This window comes from Eulemur rufifrons, chromosome 29, assembly GCF_041146395.1.
Source record: "Eulemur rufifrons isolate Redbay chromosome 29, OSU_ERuf_1, whole genome shotgun sequence".
Lineage (NCBI taxonomy): Eukaryota > Metazoa > Chordata > Mammalia > Primates > Lemuridae > Eulemur > Eulemur rufifrons.
The window spans coordinates 95,470,452-95,488,251 of record NC_091011.1 but is presented as its reverse complement, the minus strand read 5'-3'; the positions used below and the strand labels follow the sequence as shown (position 1 = coordinate 95,488,251).

At 59.1% G+C, this 17,800-nt stretch overlaps 1 protein-coding gene across 1 annotated transcript; it reads left to right on the top strand.

The window, feature by feature from the left end:
- Window positions 1-4,113: 4,113 nt before the first annotated feature.
- On the top strand, window positions 4,114-16,544 carry IQCA1L (IQ motif containing with AAA domain 1 like). Its single transcript, XM_069461554.1, has 19 exons — window positions 4,114-4,124; window positions 4,681-5,008; window positions 6,013-6,132; window positions 6,445-6,630; window positions 7,791-7,862; window positions 9,249-9,454; window positions 9,890-9,974; window positions 10,406-10,543; window positions 10,629-10,704; window positions 11,082-11,188; window positions 11,968-12,051; window positions 12,141-12,196; window positions 13,186-13,268; window positions 13,373-13,480; window positions 14,069-14,268; window positions 14,714-14,800; window positions 15,046-15,223; window positions 15,634-15,872; window positions 16,437-16,544. The coding sequence occupies exons 1-19, from the start codon at window positions 4,114-4,116 to the stop codon at window positions 16,542-16,544; spliced, it is 2,472 nt and encodes an 823-aa protein (XP_069317655.1).
- The last annotated feature ends 1,256 nt before the right edge of the window (window positions 16,545-17,800 follow it).

Below are 17,800 nucleotides of genomic sequence, written 5' to 3'. Positions count from 1 at the left end.
AGGTGCATGTCCCCAGCCACACCTGGTGGGCAGCTGACTTCATAAAAGTGGCTCCTGAGGGTGGGAGGGGCTGCCTGAGGAGCTGGAGGGTGAGCAGGGAGCGTGGACGGTCGCAGAGCTCGCAGTTCTGGGAGCAAGAAGTCCAAAAAGCGTTGTCGGGGCAAAGAAAGCTCTCCAGGAACGTCTACAAGGTGCTGAAGCAGGTGAGAGTAGGGAGCAAGGGCGGGGGACGTGCTGGAAAGTGCCTTGATGGGCACCAGACTGGAAGCTGGGACTCGGCTGGCGCTGGGGCAACAGCTCGGGCGTGCTGTGCCCCTCTTGAGGTGGCAGGGCCCAATCTTGGCGGTCTCTCCACCCCCAGCATCCTCTGCACCTGTGACAGGCAGGGCCATGTAAAGCACACTCCCAGCACCCTCCAGAAGTTTCCAGGGCTTTCGGACAGACTAGATGACTATGTGAGGGGACATAATTAAAGGACAAGACCACACTGCAGGGCTGAAGGTGCTCGGGCACCAAACATGGTACAAACAGGACATCAGGGCGACTGAAGAGCAGGCAGTGTGAGCTGGAGTCGGGGAGGCCTCTGGACACGCAGCACTGTCCCCGAGGGGCTTAGGGCTTGCTTCCCTTACACGCCACGAACAAGGCCCATAAAGGCTCCGTGGGACAGCTGAGACCAGGTAGTGGCCGTCTGGGCTCCCCTGGCTCTAGGCCAGCCCTTAGCATCCTTCCTGTGTGTCCCTCTCCGTTAACACACGGGATGCAGGTGCCCTTTATTCATGCATGAGAAGCAGCTACTCCTGGGACTCAGCATGTTGACAGACACTTGGGCACTGATGGGTACCCAACAACCAGTCAGTCCGGAGGACCCAAAGCTGCTGCCCTGTTCAGCAGAGCCAGGGCCAGGAGCAGGTGGCGGCAGCCGTGCCGCCTGCGCCGGGCTTCTCCAGTCCACCTAACGTCCCTACCCCCGTGCTCGATTAGGTCCCAGAGGGAGAGCCTGTCTCCACCTGAACCCCAGGAGTGGTTTTCGTGGATTGACAGCCCTGGTGTCCAGGGATGCTCTTGGGTGGGGAGTGGGCCCAGCACTGGTGTGGGGTGGCCAGAAGGAAAGCACCAGAGGACAGACTCCTGTGCCCTGAGGAAGTGGGGTAGCAGTGTTACTGAGCCCTGCAGCTTAGCCAACTTTGGGGCTCGAAAACTGTGACTGACGGGTTGGACCAGGCCTGGACTCGCGGAGGAGAGCGCTGCTGAGAGACTCAGCCCCTTACCTGTCACCGAGGGCGAGAGCCATGTGTCACCCTGCAGCCCTAAGGAGAGCGGGATGTGCTGACAACAGAGGGGACTGGGGGTAGAGCAACCTTGCGCCAGCTGCAGACTTGCGGTGGGTGCTGGTGAGTAGAGGCAGCGGGGGGCCGGCGACCGGGCATCAGGAGCCTGGCCCCTGTGTGTGAGGGCACCGGCCACAGGAAGGATGCCAGGGTCTTGCCCGGGCCAGTACTGTCTCCACCACTGGCTCCATGCAGGTGGTTAGGCAGTCACTTCTCTCCCACTTTACACCCGACAGGGTCCACCTACTCACTTCAGGGTTGTCATCAGGTCCCTACCATTTGGTGGAGATCACCTAGTTCAAAAGCTTGTGTGACAGAAGAAACTGAGGCTCACAGGAAAGTGCCCTGTGCAAGGCCACAGTGATTCATGGAACAGCCTCAGAACTCGGGTCTCTCACCTCCTAGTCTGGTGCTGTGACTGTGTCACGTGCTCACTGGAGAGTGACTGGGTAACTGTCTACCAAGTTAAGTGCAAACCCTTTGACCTCCAGTCGCACCGTGGGAATAACCTTCGTTGTGCTCATACAAGGTTCAGAGATGTGTGTTTACTGCTCCACCACCTCATAGCAAAACCCCCCAAAACAAAACCCTAAAGGTCCATTAAGAGAGGAATGGTGATGAGAACTATGATTCATCAACACATGGAACATCATGCAAATGCATTAAATGAAAAATGCAAGACACATGTGTAACTGATCCCATTTGTTAAATATAGAGGCTGGCATGTCCTTATACGACAAACTTAATAGTGTTAACTCTTGCAGTTGGAAAAACTTTTTTTTTTTTTGACTTGGATATACCATAGTAGTAAAAAGAAAACAGGTTCTATTTCCATGTCTGTTGGCTTCTGGGAAGGGGCTGGCGGGGAGGCCTCGCCGCCTCCCTCTTGCTTCCTAGAGCCCCCAGCTCAGGGCTGTTTGTGGTGCAGGCAGGGCCCCCTGTTAGCAGAGTGGTCCTGCTGCTTCTCCAGGGCACCTGGCATCGGCATCTCTGCCCAGGCCGTGATGTGTTTGAGCGGCTATTGGTGAGGCCCCCACCGGCCCAGCACTCAGGCCGGACCACCCTGACTTCCCGGGACGTGCCGACAGCTGTGCGGCCCAGCTGCCTGGGGGCTGGCCAAGCACACCGTGTCCGAGGGCACCATGGCTGTCACCAAGTACACCAGCCCCAAGTGACCCAGGGGCTGACATGAATAGAAGGTGACCTGCTTCTGTGCACTGTGGCTATTTGAAAGAGGCCGTGTGAAGCCAGGGTGTGGTCTGGGGCCAGGGCCTCCTCAGTTGTGAGGCGGCCACAGGTGGAACAACAACACTCACTCACATGCATAGTGTTTAAACACTGCTCTTTGGGTGTGTCCCGTGAGCGACATGACAGTGCCCTGTAAACATACGGCTGTTCTCATCCATGGTGAGCTGAAGTGGGACTCGCGACCTGGACTAGAGTCCCGGGTTTACTGCCGGCTGTTTCCCTGGACCTGGAAGTCCTCGTGTGTGTTGCTCTTCTAGGCTGTGGTTTTGTACCATTTCCCACTGACTGTCATGCGTCCTATAAGGACAGGCCTGTGCTGGGCGAAGGGGCCACACGGATCTATTCGTGAAGATACAAAAACTGAAGGCCCAGACCAGCTTCTGTATAATAAATAACCTGCGGAGATCAGTAAGATTTGTTTCCCCCCCCCAACATTTTCTTCCCCTTAACTTCAGAACAAGTCAGCAGGGATATACCTTTTCTTCCCTAATTTTATTTAGAAAAATCTGAAACCCACAGAAGTACAACAGCCACTCACATCCTTCACCTGGATTTGCCATTTAACACCGGACCACATTTGCTTTTTCTCCGTCTCCTGCAGCCCCTGTTCTGCCCTGTGGGCGTATGACCCATAAATTCTCTTCCACGCTGGGACAGGGTGGAGCGTGGGGTGAGATGTAGACAAATCCAAAAATCCTTCCTTCTGTTCCCTTGTGAATGGATAGACGGCTTGCTCCCCTTGCTGCTCCCCCACGCTGCCCCCTCCTTTCCTCGGCCCTGTTCCTGTGTGTGTCACTCATGGGCCCTGCTCAGCACTGAGCCACCGCTCCCCACTCCTGGCCAGCACCAGGCAGCTGCCGGAACCGTCTGAAACGCGGTCTCCAGCGCCCTAGCGTGGGGGGACACCACACACGGCTGAGGGCGAGCCCCAGACGCCACAGAGCAGCACCCACTACACTGCCCGACAATTCCTGACCGGGTCTAGTTCCCGGGGACGGAGTGAACGCTCGGCAGACCCGGCAAGGCCATGCTCACTTTCACACAAGGGGCTTCTGGCCCCAACCCCAGTGCCCCTTCCCCTCCACCGTGCGGGCTCCCGCACAGTCCTGCACGGAGTAAAGGTAGGTCGTGCAGAGCAGCAGGCGAGGCTGATTAAGGAGCAGAGGAGTAATGCCTTTAGGGCAAGTTGATACCCGGAGCATCACAGTGCACAGGTGACTTCAAATAGAGACGTATTTTATTTGATCCTCACAAGAAAAACAGCCACAGTTGACCCCACCTTCTGCCCTGACCTTCCAAAGCTTGCTACCTGGCAGCCTGCAGCCACCAGCCTCCCTCCCATCGGTGCACCACTTCCAGGATGTCCTCCGAGATAGGTGGCCCCAATCCCACACCCACCCAGCTCCCTCTCCTCAGCTCTAGAACGTTGGTACAATGGGTCAGAACTCTTAAAGCCAGGTGGTTCTGCCCCCAGCTGTGGGTTCTGTGGATCCCACAACAGCCCACAAAGGGCAGGTGGGGAGGAGCAGGCACCATGTCTGAGGGGTGAGTGGGGCCCCCAGGCCCGGGAGAGCAAAAGGCAAAGCACCTCCATGTCCTGACAGGCGGGGCAGAGAGGGGACTGGGGGGTGGGGCCACCTGGCTGCTCCTGCCTGGGGCCCTTTCACTCCGCAGGCCTCCCGGGGACTGCTGGTTCCAGAATCAGGGCTCTGCCCTGGGAAAGGGACCTTTCTCCACACTCATCCCTTGCTCCCACTCCCCACCCACCACCCAGGCCCCTGCAGCATCCGTGGTCTGCACCCTCACCTGCAGGGACCCCCTGCCCCCGACTCCAAAATACCCTCACCTTACAGGAGCCCCACTCCCCGGCTCCCGCCCTCCAAACCCCTAAGGGTCATGCCCCTTCTTCGTTCCTGCTAATCCATCAGCAGACCCCAATCTCACACCCTCTAAGCCCACGCAGTGCCCACTCATTCCCTCGAGGCCCCTCACTTCCCTGCAGCCCATTGCGGCCTCTGAGTAACGTCCACGCCTTCTGGAACCCCGAGTTCACACTCCCCCGAGGGCTCGCGGCTCAGCGTGGGCGCTGCCCTCCCTCCAGAGCTTACCAGCGCCTCTGGGAGTCCTCCCACGTGACCCTGCAAGAGCTGCTAGACCGAGAGCAGCCCCTGCTCGAACCCGTGCCGGAGCGGGAGCGGCAGTCCTTCCAGTACAAGGTCGCGTCGCTCTACCTGCGCTACCTGGGGCTGCTGCGCCGGTTCGACACCATCTACGACCAGATGGTGCAGCCGCAGAAGCGGCGGCTGCTGCGGCGCCTGCTGGACTGCGTGGCGGGCCGCGTGCTGGAGCTCAAGGACGAGCTGGTGCGCGTCGACCTGAGCGAGAGCCACTGCCTGGACCACGTGCTGCAGGACCTCAAGCTCACCCCGGTGCGCAGCCGCCCAGAGCCACACGCGGGGCAGGGCGGGGACTGGCCTGGACCACCTGCTGACATCGAGCCACGCCCCAGCCAGCCAGGGGCGGGGTGGGGTGGGGCTGGCCTTGCCCCTCCAGGGCATCCTCGGCATTTCCGCAGCTGCAAGGGAAGGAGGGCGGGGCGGATCAGAGACCAGAGTTTGGCCTAGTGAGAAGCCTTCAGGAACTGGGGTGTGTGGAGGAAGTTGGGGGATGCATGGAGTGAGGCTGGAGAGGTCCCTCCATGGCTGGGAAGACCCACGCACTGCAGGGGATTGGCCAGGACAGGCCTCCAGAGGCTTGCTCCTCAAAGTGTGGTCCCTGGACCAGCAACATCCACATCACCAAGGCAGAAACTGCTGCCGCATCGCAGACCCACTAAATCTGTGTCTGTGTTTTAACAAGAACCTCAGGTGATCTGTGTGCACAGGCAAGTTCTAGAAGGCTGTTCTAACTCCCGCCTGGGGGACAGAGTGAGACCCTGCCTCTATTAATAATAATAGTATGGCTGTTCTAGAGCACAGAGCTTATGCAGGGCGTCCAGGCCTGCCCCAAGGTTGGGAGTCAGTCACTGCTCCATAACCAAGGCAGTCTCAAATTCCCCCACCAGCTGCAGGGGTGGACTTGGAAAACAAAAGTAGATTCCCCAGGCCCTGCCATTCTGGTGTGGTTTTCCGGGCAGGACCTAGGAATCTGCATTTAAGAGCTTCCAAGTTGATTCTGATGTACAGTCAGCTTTGGGACCGCTGCCACCTACCATGATCCTCTAGAATTCTATTCCTCCAGGGGGTGGGGGGTGCAGAGGAAGAGAGGAATGACTCTTGGAGGGATCTGCCCCATAACCTCTAGGTTTCCTACCCCAGGGCTCTAGGTTGCAGGGAACAGTGCCAGGAGTGTGTAAGCAGCTGGGAATGGCAGTGGGTCAGCCAGACGGCCCAGACTTCATTCCTGACCCTCCTTCCTCCATATTGCCCCAAAGGCGGATCTGGAGGTTTCAATCCCCAAATACTTCTTGCTGGAGCAGTCCACCGCTATTCGGGAGCGAGGGCAGATGCTAGCAGAGATCCTGTCCAGAATGGGGCCAGTGTCCTCCCAGGAGGTAAGTAGGGGAGACCCACCCTCCCAGACTCCTCCCATACCCTTTCTGGGACCCTCCAAGACACGGAGAGGCCCTGCTCTGCTCTCTACCCACCTCAGAGTGCTCTTTCTGTCGGTGATTCCTGGCTCTTTGCAAGGCTGCTCTTGTGTTCACCGTGAGCCTCCAGCACCAAGACAGGACTTGGGCACCCAGCTGCTCTGGGAGGACCATGGCCCCAGCGCGTCCTTTGATGGCTGGCAGGCTCCCAGCTGCCCACCTTGGGCGTAAGCTTACCTTCATGTCCCCCTGCTCTTTTGCCCCTGCTCTGGCCAGGACCTTCCAGGAATGCACCGGACTGAGGCCATAATTCTAGTGCAAAAGGCCGAGCGGGCCAGGCAAGGCCGTCTTCGAGCCACCTTCATGAAAGAGATTCAAAAAGAAGAGGAGCGGGACCGGAAGATTCGGGAGGATGGGCAGCGCAAATTCAGTCAGGACCAAGCAGCTCTCACAGTACAAAAGGTAACCTTGGGCACCCAGGAGGAAGGCCAGGGGAGAGTCACTTCCTCCAGGAAGCCTGCCAGGCTCAGCAATTGCTCACAGGATTGCCTGGATTCTGTTGCGCCACATGTAGATTCTAAACCAGGGACTTTAGTCGGTCAGTAAGCATGTACCTTATTTGTTTATGATTTAATGTGCATCTGTATTCCATAAAAGCCCCAGAAACAGAAGGATCGTTAAAATTAGGGGAGAAAGATCCACAATAGAGTAGCAGAACAGAGCAGAGGATCATTCCAGAAACCCTTAAGACTGTTAAAATGAGCCACTAAAATGTATCCTGATGAGGCTGGAGGATCACTTGAACCCTAGGCAACATAGTAAGACCCCATCTCTAAAAAAAAAAATAAAAGGAAGAAAAAAACGCTCCTGAGCCTCTGAGGTAAAGGGAGACAGGATGGATGAATTAGACTTGATAACTAATGCGACCCACATATGCTCAAGCTCTACGAAGGCAAGACAGGCAAGACGAGGGCACAGGAGCCAGTCCCTGCTCCTGGAGGCGCCGTGGTGCCAATGGAGAGTGCGGGCTGCCCTGCCTCTCTCTGCCCAGCGTCCACGGCCCTGGCCCACCAGCACTCAGCAATCCTCAGGTCTGAAAGTGGCACAAGTCCAGCCTGCACTGAGGGGCTCTTGGGCCCAGGACAGGTCACGTGCTGTCTCTGGCCTCAGTTCCTTTGGGTCAAAAGTGAAGGAATGACGAAAGGAGCTCCGTGGTCCCTACAGCGCTGATGCTATGTGCCTGGGTGGAATCAAATATCTGTTCCAGCCGCTCTGCGGATTCCGAGGAGGGAGCGTAGGGAAAGCTTCTTGCAGGGAGTGGTGTTGAATTCTGATCCATGCCTCCAAAGATACAGCCGATGAGGGTGGAGATGAGAAGGAGGGAATTCTGGGGGTGCTCGGAGCTAGAGGGCTTGGGTACTTGCCATCTAGCTCTGAGCTAGAGGCTGAAGGACCACCTGTTCTGGCTGCTCCTGCTCACCTGAGCACCCAGCGCTCTGCCACCCCCACCCTACACCTCCTCCAGCCCGGCCCTCAGACCCCCGATGAGGGAGTGGCTGCTGCTCCTCCCTAGGCCTGAGCCTGGTGGAGGGTATCTGTGTCCCACGTGTCCCCCGCCCCAGGTGTGGAAAGGTTACCTGCAAAGGAAACGCACGCAGCAGGACCGGCGAACGGAGATGGAGTTCATTGGCATGGTGAGCCTGGAGCACGGGGCTGGCCAGTGCAGGGCCCTCCCTCTCCTTTGTCCTCTGTGCCCCCCTCCCCCCACCAGAGCACAGCCCTCTCTGGCCCCACACTGCCCATGCCAACCTCCACTCCGGCCAGGGGGAGGGGTGGAGATCCTGGGTGAGAAAGAGGCGAAAGGACAGAAAAGCCACCAAGCCATGTCCCTTTGCACCCCTCCCTTTTGAAGAGCCCCTGGAAGGATCTCAAATGTAGGGTGGGGGAGGAGCATAGCACAGAGCATCCTGGACCCCACGTCCCTGACCCCGGCTGGAGGGAGGAGCTGCATGGGGGGTTCACAGGGAGCACGCCGGCCACCCACTGCAGCCTCTGCTAGCCTTGGGGAATCACCAGGGATGTGTTGGGGTGTGGGCACACTCCCCAAACGGGGACATTGCAGGCCACAGGCTCCCCATTTGCTCTGGGGGCCCCAGACTTGCTTCTGCGCTCTGCAGGGGGGATGGCTAACTGTGGACTGTGCAGTGTGCGTGAGTGTATACACGGGGGAGTGTGGGTGGTGGGAGCAGAGACCGCTGTGTGTGCCAGTGTGCATGCGTGTGTCTACGTGGCATGAGCTGGCCCCCGCTCCTGTCTGTCCTCTGCTCTCTGCCGGTTCTCTCATCCAGCTAGTCTCCCCTCCCTTAGGAAAGGAAGGCCGTCACAGAGCTCATGAGGGTCATGCTCCCAGGACAGGGCCTTTGCCTGGGCAGATCCAGCAGAGGCCTGGCTGGCAGAGGGACTTGGGAGGGGCTGGGCTGGGGGAGCCGGGGATGTCTTGGCGGGCTGGGATGGCTCCACTGGAGGCTGGGGGCATCAGGAGGAGGGAAGGATGGGGGGCCCTGTGGGAGTGGAGGTGAGAGTCTTGTTGGGGGGCTGGAGAGTTAGACCCCCAGGACGTGCGAGCAAGCAGAGGGAGGCAGGGGTCGGCCTCGGTGGGAGGGGGGGCATGGCACGGCAGTGGGTGAGGAATGAGCCTGGCCGCCCGGGCCCATCAGCAGTGTGAGCTCAGCGTTTTCAGTAATTGTCTCTGCGCAGAGTGATATTTAAAATACATTTGGGAGCCAATGAGGCGGGAAAGTGGCTGCGAGAGCGGCTGCCAACGCGGCCACGTGGGGCGGGGGCTGGGCCGGGGCTCCGGGGAGGGTGTGCTGGGGGCGTGGGCGGGGCCTGCCCGGATGCATCCAGCAAACTCATTACCAGAGTAATTTACACAGATGAATTTCGGCTCCAAACACGGTTTCTCCTGATGCAGGCCTGCCCGTCGTTCCGCCGGCGTGCGGGGAAGGCGGGAGGGGGGCTAGGTGCTGGTCCTCCCACTCCCACCTCTGAGCCCCCGGCCTCTCCCTCCGCTCCCCCAGCTCCCCCCGCCCAGCCAGGTGGAGCACCTGGACATCATGTCCCAGGCCTGCCTCGGGGACGATATCCGGAGGCACCGTCAGAGAGAAAAGGAGGAGGAGTTCCAGGCCGCCATGGAGAAGGCCCACAGTTTCCTCAGGGAGACAGAGGGGCCTGACATGAAGGAGAAGATGAAGGAGCAGATCTGTCAGTGGTTCATCGAGTGCCAGTCAGTGTCCTCGCCTCGGCTGACCCCAAACTCCACCCCTCATGCCCTCCTCCCGCCAGTGGCCCCAAGGCTGCTCCTGCCCCCCACCGCTGTTCTGCCCCCTAGTCCTCTGTCTACACCACTCCCCACACACTGCTGACGCTCTTGGTTTCAACTCGGGGCCCTGGTGTACGGGACCTTCTCCACTCCTGGCTTCCCGTTTCCACAGAGGGGGAGCAAATGCGGGGGTGCACCGGGAAGAGCATCTGAGAATGCCCCTGCAGTCTGTCCCTTCCGCCTGCAACTGTGCATTCCTTCCCTCTCTCCCTCCACCTCCCTGGTCTTTATCTTCCTACACCCTTCTCTGCCCACCTACCCATGTACCCACCCAGCCACCTGTCCAGTCCACGTGTCCACCCACCCATCCATCTCTCCAACCCTCTTATGTCCACTTAGTGCCCTTACTGGCCGGTTCCCTGATTATCCAGATGAGTCTCTAGGTGGATCCTACCTGATCTTTGCAGACAAAACTCCAGAACAGGTACCCTGGAGGTGGCGACAGGCGGTGCTCTGAGGCAGGTGGAGCCCAGGGTTATGGAGAGTGGGGAGTGTGAGCTGAAGGGGCAGCGGGTGGGGGAGGGGTCAGCCTCAGTGGAGGCAGAGGCGGCTGGAGAGACCACATGGGCAGAGGGGCAAGGGGACCTGTGGCTGGAGAAGGCTTCCACAGCCAGGGAGGGAGACACGTCTGGGGAGACTGGTGGCCCCAGATCGCCGTGGCCCAGGGGAGGTGGCAGCTCGGATCCCACGCTCCTTCCTGGGTGCCCCTTTCTCCCTGGACTCGGTGAAGTCCCTGCATACTCAGCTGTCTGGATCCCACTAGTTACCAAGGCTTGGGGAGGCCTGGGGGATCCTTGGTCCGCCCCAGTCTCGGCCCCGTCCCCCCAAGACGTCTTTCGTCATCGTTGGGCACAGGTAAGAATGGAGCTGGAGATGCAGGTCCAGGAGAGCAAGAAAAAAGAGCAAGAGAAAAGTAAGGAAAAAGAAAAGGACCAAAAAGAAAAGGATAAAAAACGGAAGAAGAAAGGGAAGAAAGAAAAGGCCAAAAAGAGGGTAAGACACGTCCTGGACAGAGGAGCGGGGTGGGGGGGGGGCGGAAGGGCGAGGGCGTCCAGGCCAAAGGACGCTTCCATTCCAGGAAGCGGATGTGATGCTGAAGGTGCTGCCATCCAAGTTCACACCTGCGATTAGCGCGGGGCACGTGGAGTACTTAAGTAAGCGGGCTGGGGAGGAGTGTCTGGGCCTTGTGGAGGTCCCGGGACCTTGGGTCCTGCGGACAGTGGGCCTCTGCCACATGGACCAGGAGGTGGCTGTGTGGGTGTCTGAGTGTTTGGGCTGAGGGGATGATGCCAAGGGAGAGAGGGAGGTGTGCTGCGATTCCTGGGGTGCGGCTATCATGGGTTGCTGAATCCTGGGGGTCACAGACCCTGGGCTCAAGCCTCTGTCTGAGTTCTGGGCAGGAGCATTTCGGAGGGCCGGGAGGGGACAGGTCCCTGGCCCATGTGTGTGTGTGTGTGTGTGTGTGTGTGTGTGGGTGTGTTTGCACCTCTGGGACTCTGACCCTCACGCATCCCTCCCTTTCTGCGGTCAGACCTGTGGAAGAACCGGCAGGAGAGCGTACACCCCAGTCAGAACTTTGACTCTGAGACCCTTCGGGAGGAGAAGAGGAAGGAATTGGAGCAGGAGATCCGGGTGCAGGTGAGCGCTGGTCAGGGCTTCCCTGCAGGCCGCACCATGATGCCCTCTTCCCCGCCGGGCACTGGCGGCCCACCCCAGGCTCCTCCCCACCCCTCTGGCTGCCTCCTTCTTGTCCCGACCCCCTACCCTGGGCCCAGCTCATCCTCTGCAGCCATCGCTGCCTGCCTGGCACAGTCCCAGCTCCTCCTGTTGCCCAGTCTCCCCACCTTCCTCTGCTTCCCGTCCCCCTTTCTCCCTGGGAGACTGATGCAGAACGTGAAGGCATGGGAGGGGCTCTGGGCTCAGGTCAGACGGGGCAGAGGCTGACACCCCACCAGATCCTCAGGAGCCCCCTGACAACATGCTCCACTCGTGCCACGTGCTTTAGGAGCATTTAATTACGTCATCTTTCCCACAACCCACGAGGGAGGTATTGTGGTTTTTGCGATGGTACACAAGGGAAACTGAGGCTAAGAGGTTATGCAACTGCTCCTGGTCACAGAGACCTCAAGGGATGTGTCTCGGGCTTGAACTCCATCTTGAGGGCTTCTCCCCACATTGTTGACGGTTGAGAGTGAGACTCGGGGAGAGCAGGACACGGACCAGGACCAGGTGTGGACAGGTGCGGGGAGGGAGAATGCAAAGGCACACGTGGGTAGGCATCGGTGGCTGTCCCTGCTGCCCTCACCAGGCTCGGGGCTCTTCCATGAGGCTCCTCCCTCCTCCCTGCCCTGGTGCCTCGTCACCTCTCCCACTGCCTCCTAGCCCCAGGCCGCCACGGCCCCTGCTGTCTCCCCCAGGTGGATGAGCTGATGCGCCAGGAGCTGAGGAACCTGCGCCTGGCTGTGGACAAGGAGGAGGAGAGGCCCTTGAAGCCTCCGAAGGCGAGATGAGGGGCTGGGGCTGGCCCGGGCGGGCAGGCCGGGCGGGGCAAGGAGCAGAGAACAATGAACCATGCCCTGTTTCCCACCAGAAAAAGCCTGGGAAGAAAACTGGGAAGAAGAAGGAAAAAGATCTGACCCCAGACAGGTAGCCGAGGTGGTGGAGGCAGTCGCTGTCTAGGACGGACCTGACTGCTGTCCTGGTTCTGCTGCTGTGTGACCTTGGGAAAGTCACTTTACCCTCTCTCCCCCCTGGCCTTGTTCTCCCAGTCACTGCCCTGTCAGACTCGCACGGTAGCTGTGCACGTCGGGTCCAGGCGTACGAACGGGCTTTGACAGCGACAGTGTAGAATGAGACACAAATGGAGTTTCCCTCCCCCTGGACCTCCCAGGCAGGGGCATTGAGGGCCCCATCAGCGGTCCCTTTCTACCTCATGAACACATTGACATGAGCCTCTTTATTTTTTTTTTTTCTTTTGAGACAGAGTCTCGCTCTGTTGCCTGGGCTAGAGTGAGTGCCACGGCGTCAGCCCAGCTCACAGCAACCTCAAACTCCTGAGCTCAAGCCATCCTCCTGTCTCAGCCTCCCGAGTAGCTGGGACTACAGGCATGCGCCACCATGCCCGGCTAATTTTTTCTATACATATTTTTAGCTGTCCATATAATTTCTTTCTATTTTTTAGTAGCGATGGGGTCTCGCTCTTGCTCAGGCTGGTCTCAAACCCCTGAGCTCAAACAATCCGCCCACCTCGGCCTCCCAGAGTGCTAGGATTACAGGTGTGAGCCACCACGCCCGGCCGACATGAGCCTCTTTAATAGTCATCCCTCCCAAGAGTATTTACACCTGAAATGTGGTTTCTAAGAAGAGGGTGGTGCTTAACCCAAGCGGCTGGGTTGCTCACCGTAGACTGTCGGCAGTACCGCCCTCACACCCCCTCGCAGGAGGTGGTGTGAGGCCTGCACCCTGGGACGGTGACTGGGTGCTGCGCCCTCTGCCTGTGCCTGTGCAGCAGCACCGTTGATGTTTCTGATCACTGAGCGCTGGGCAGGAGGACCACAGACCCCCGTCTCTGCCCTCGTTCCCTTCGCCCTTTCTTGATACCATTCTTGAGGTCTTCTTGCGTCGTCCTCTGCCAGGTCTGTAGACTCTCTGTACAGAGAGCTTGTCGTGTTTGGCCTCCTAAAGAAGAGTGAGACTGTAGCCCTGAAAGACTACATTGGTGAGACCTCTCCCCGAACCTCTGCTCCCCGCAACCCTGGCTCACCAGCGCCTTCCCCTGGGACAGAAGAGTGCCACTCACCGGGTGGCCGCCCGTCCCCACAGGTGACTGCCTCTATCTGGGATCCACACTGACTTTGGCAAACAAGTTGCCCATGCCCTCCCTGTTTGACATACGACAGAACATGGCCTTGTATGCAGTCCTGCGGCTTGGTAAGAGGCCCTGGGGAGAGTGTGGAGCCAGCGTGGGGCGGGTGTCTCTCGGTGTAGGGGTCTGGGATTCTAGGCAGGGGGCTGAGGCGGGCATGTCCAGCCTGGGCCTCCAATCCACAGGGCTTCCTGCCTTCTCCGGGCCATGTGGGTCCTCGACCCACACTGCCAACCCCTTACTCATCCCCAGTGACAACCCATTCCCAGAAGACCGGCCCCACAGCCCTATTAAATAGCAGAGCCAGAGGAGATCTTTGCGTTGCAGCAGCATCTCGCATGCCTTTTAATTCCGCCCCGTCGTAGCGGGAGTGGAAGCAGCTGGTATAGAGAACAGGAAGGGTGTTGGAAGGGGTGGCAGTCTCCCTCCTGACCACACGTACGGCTCTTCGCAGTCGAGACTGCCAAGCCGTGCACAATCCCCAAGCTCTCGGCTTGCAGGCCCGTGAAACTGCTCAGATGTTGGGGAAGGTAGTACGGCTGGGACCTGAACCTCACCCTCCCACCAGGCCCCAGGCTGGCCTGCACAGGGTCCTCCCCAGCCCCACCCCTGCTCCTGGCTCATCGCCGCCTCTGGCCCCTTTTCCTCATCAGGCTCCCCAGACATCCACGCCATGGCTCCCCTCATCCGCTCCCTCCTCCTGGTGGGCCCCTCTGGCATGGGGAAGAAGATGCTGGTCAAGGCCGTGTGCACAGAAACCGGTGCCAACCTGTTTGACCTGTCGCCTGGCAACCTGCTGGGCAAATATCCTGGCAAGACCGGAGCGCAGATGATAGTGCATATGGTCTTTAAGGTCTGGAGCCCATAAGTTTTGGCATTGCTGGTTCTTAGACTTGGGATAACAGAGCAGGGTGGGCTTTATGCTTAAGAAATCACCCATCGGCCTGTTTAGTGTGATTCAGGACCTGGACTGGTGAGGTCTCCCTACCACCCTCTGCTAGCTGCTTGGATTCCCCCTGGAGCCCCCGTGGGGGAAGGGCAGGGGAGTGGGGAGACAGAGTGGTTTCTTCTCACAGCAAGATGAGGCTCAATGTGCAGCTCCCCACGGAGGGCTCAGACTGAGGTGGGAGGTGTGTGCAGAAGGCTGGCATGTGGGGCCGGCAGGAGGTGGGACGTGGAAGCTGGGGGCTCCAAGGTCAGCCACTGCCCAGGGCCAGCCCTGGCCCAGGGTTCCAGGTGGGGATGTGACCCTCGCTGGGAACATCTAGTATCTGATTTCTACTCTCTGACCTGTCCAGGTAGCCCGGCTCCTACAGCCCTCTGTGATCTGGATTGGAAATGCTGAGAAGAATTTCTATAAGAAGGTCCCGAAAGAAGAGAGACAGGTGAGGGAGCGTGGTCACCAAGTGCTGTGTGGGCAGGGCTGGCAGGCTAGGACTTCTCGTCACTCCAAATCCCACCCACTGGGACGTTGGGCAAGTCCCCTCTCCTCCTCCTCCCTGCCACGCCTGATTTACTTTCTCAAATTAGGATGGACAGCACCCTCCCCAGAGCTGAACCTGGAGCATGTGCTCCAGGAGCCTGGATGCCCCGTCACTGAGTGCCACCCCCTCCCCCCCCCCCGTAACAGATGGACCCAAAGCGAATAAAGAAGGACCTCACCAAGGCCATGAAGCTGCTGGTTCCTGGAGACCGCGTGATGCTGATTGGGACAACCGCCCAGCCGCAGCTGGCAGAGCTGAAGGGGCTGTGCCGGGTCTACGAGCGGATTCTCCTGATGCCCCGGCCTGACTACGCTTCTCGCTATGGTGAGGTCTGGGGATGTGGGACAGCCAGAGAGGGGCCCGGGCACTGCTGCCCCTGCCACAGCCTGCCCACCTCTCTTCCCACCCTCCACTGCTGCTGCGAGCCCTCATCTCCACAGCCAGGTGCTCTCGAAGGGCTGTTGGACAAGCAGCCCAGTGGCCGGGGTCCTGGCCTCAGCTCTGTGGACACAGGCAGGTCACTTACATCCTCTGGGGCTGCATTTCCTGTGCTAAGTTGGGAGGATGATCCCCACCGCTCGGGCCCTGCCCTCCTCGGGGAGAGGAGCTGATGGTCGGGGCTGCTCTCTAGGAGCACAGAGCTACTCTCAGACCAAGGCAGAGGCTGGCTGGGCCATGCTGCCTGCCCTGGTGCCCACTGGCCCCCACGCCCATGTCCTCCCCAACCCCTGCAGTGCTCTGGAAGCGTATGATAGAGGCCCAGGGGTTCCAAGTGACCCAGAGCCTGGACATCAGTGCCCTGGCCAAGGTGTCCGATGGCTACACACCTGGTCACATTCTCCAAGCCATCCAATCGGTGCTGAATGAGCGGCGGCTCCTGCAAGTGGCCAAGCGGCCCCTGGTGGCCTCTGAATTCCTGGGATATCTGGCAAAACTAGATCCAGTGTACAGGGAGGAGGAGGAGTCCCTGAAGGTGAGGCTGTTGGGGGCTGGGGCTGTGGGTGAGCTGTGCCCGTCAGGGGTCCAGCCCCGCCAAAACTTGCCTGGGACCCCTCCCTCTGCTCCCCCAAATCACCAGAGGATGACTGGGTTCAAATGAACATGGGTCTCAGCTGGGAAGGGAACAGGAAATGACCAGGGAAGGCCAAGGGGTAGGGGTGTGTGGGTAGGACCATCTCACCTGGTTTCCCTGAGAGAGGGAGCCCAAAAGGACCACCTATATGTCAGGAGCCCTTGGCTGGTTCTGGGATCAAATGTCACCTACATCCCCACCCCTGAGTCAGTGCCCCTGGGTGGCCCAAGGGTAGCCTTGGGAGCCCAGGAAAGAGGGCTGCAGAGGTGGAGGGAGGAGAGCTTGCCCCTGAGATGGCTGACACTGTGGCCTGGAGTATTGAGTGGGGAGCAAGGGGAACTCTGGGGGGTGGAGGAGGAAAGGCTGCTGAGGACACGGAGTCCATAAAAAGGGGAAGGGTGAGGTCAGGAGGCAGAACCGAGGGTCGGGCAGAGGTACTCACCCCTCCTGTTCCCTCCACTCCAGGACTGGTACTTCAAGACTCCACTGGGCAAGAAGAGCATGAAACTCAGCAAGGACCAGCTGGAGGCCGAGGAAGCTAAGCTGGCCAAGGAGAAGAAGAAGAGGAAATGATGCCTGAGATTAGTGGGGTGGGACTGGGCAGTGCCTCAAGAGTGAGGGGGCCGGGGGCAGAGGCATAAATGCCCAGGTGGCTCAGGGACACTCTTGTCTGCCCATGTCCGTGTCTATGCCCTCCCTCTGCGCCCCCCCCCTACCATGTCCGGCACCGTCTGGCCCCCACCTCTTTCTCCCGGACCCTGGCCCTTGCTAGCTCACCGCCGTCTCCCGCTCTGGCTCCCAGATCCCTGTGCTCAGCCCCCACCTCGGTGTCTCCATCGCCTCGTCATTGTCCTGTCTTGGTTCCCAGCTCTCTTCCTCCTCAAGGTATTTAAATGAGAAAAACTACGAAAAGAAGGAGAGAAGGAAAGAGGAGAGAGGGGAGAAGAAAGGTCCACAGTCAGCATAGACAGAAAAAGGCAGAGTCTGGAACCGTCCCCGGTCCTAGCCCCTTGGCACTAGCTGCCTGTGTGGTCTGCATAGTGCTTTTCCCTTCCCTGGGCCTCAGTTTCCTTACCTGCGTAGTGAGAAGAGGTTGGACCAGCTGATCCCTAAGATCCCTTCTACTCTAGGCTTCGGTTTTCTAGCAGAAGTGTCTGGGCAGTCAAGGAGTGAGGGTGCTGGGGTGGGGAGGGTTCGGGGAGCTCTGCAAGGGTGTGGGGAAGTGGAGGGGCTTTGTGGCCAGGGCCAGGGCTGTTGGTAGACCCAACACCTCCTCTGAGTGGTCTTCCCCTCTTTCTTCCAAAGACCCCCCCCCAACTTGGCACCTGTCCACCCCAGCTCTGCGCTTTGTCCTCTGTCTGACCTACAGCCTATACTTCAGGGCTAGATGGGACACAGCCTCTCGCCCCTGGGGAGGAGTCCAGCCGTGGGTTGCCCCCTGCTGGAAAAAGAATAGTTCAGGTGGGTGGGGTCAAGGCACTTGGGGAGCAGGGGCAATCATGCCACCAAGGGCTGGGGAACCCCAGAGTTCTCTGGGGAAAGGCAGACCCATGGACACTGTACAGAGTGTGTGGATAAAGGTCAAGGCGTGTCCCCAGGCAGCAAGAGCCAGTACAAGACTTGCAACTAGAAAACTACTGGAAGAAAACATGGGGGAAAGCTCCATGACATTGGTCTGGCAGAGATTTCTTGGATATGACCCCAAAAGCCCAGCAAAAATAGACAAATGGGATTGCATCAAACTAAAAAACTTCTGCACAGCAAAGGAAATGATTAATAGAGGGAAGAAGCAACCCACAGATTGGGAGAAAATATTTGCAAATCAAACA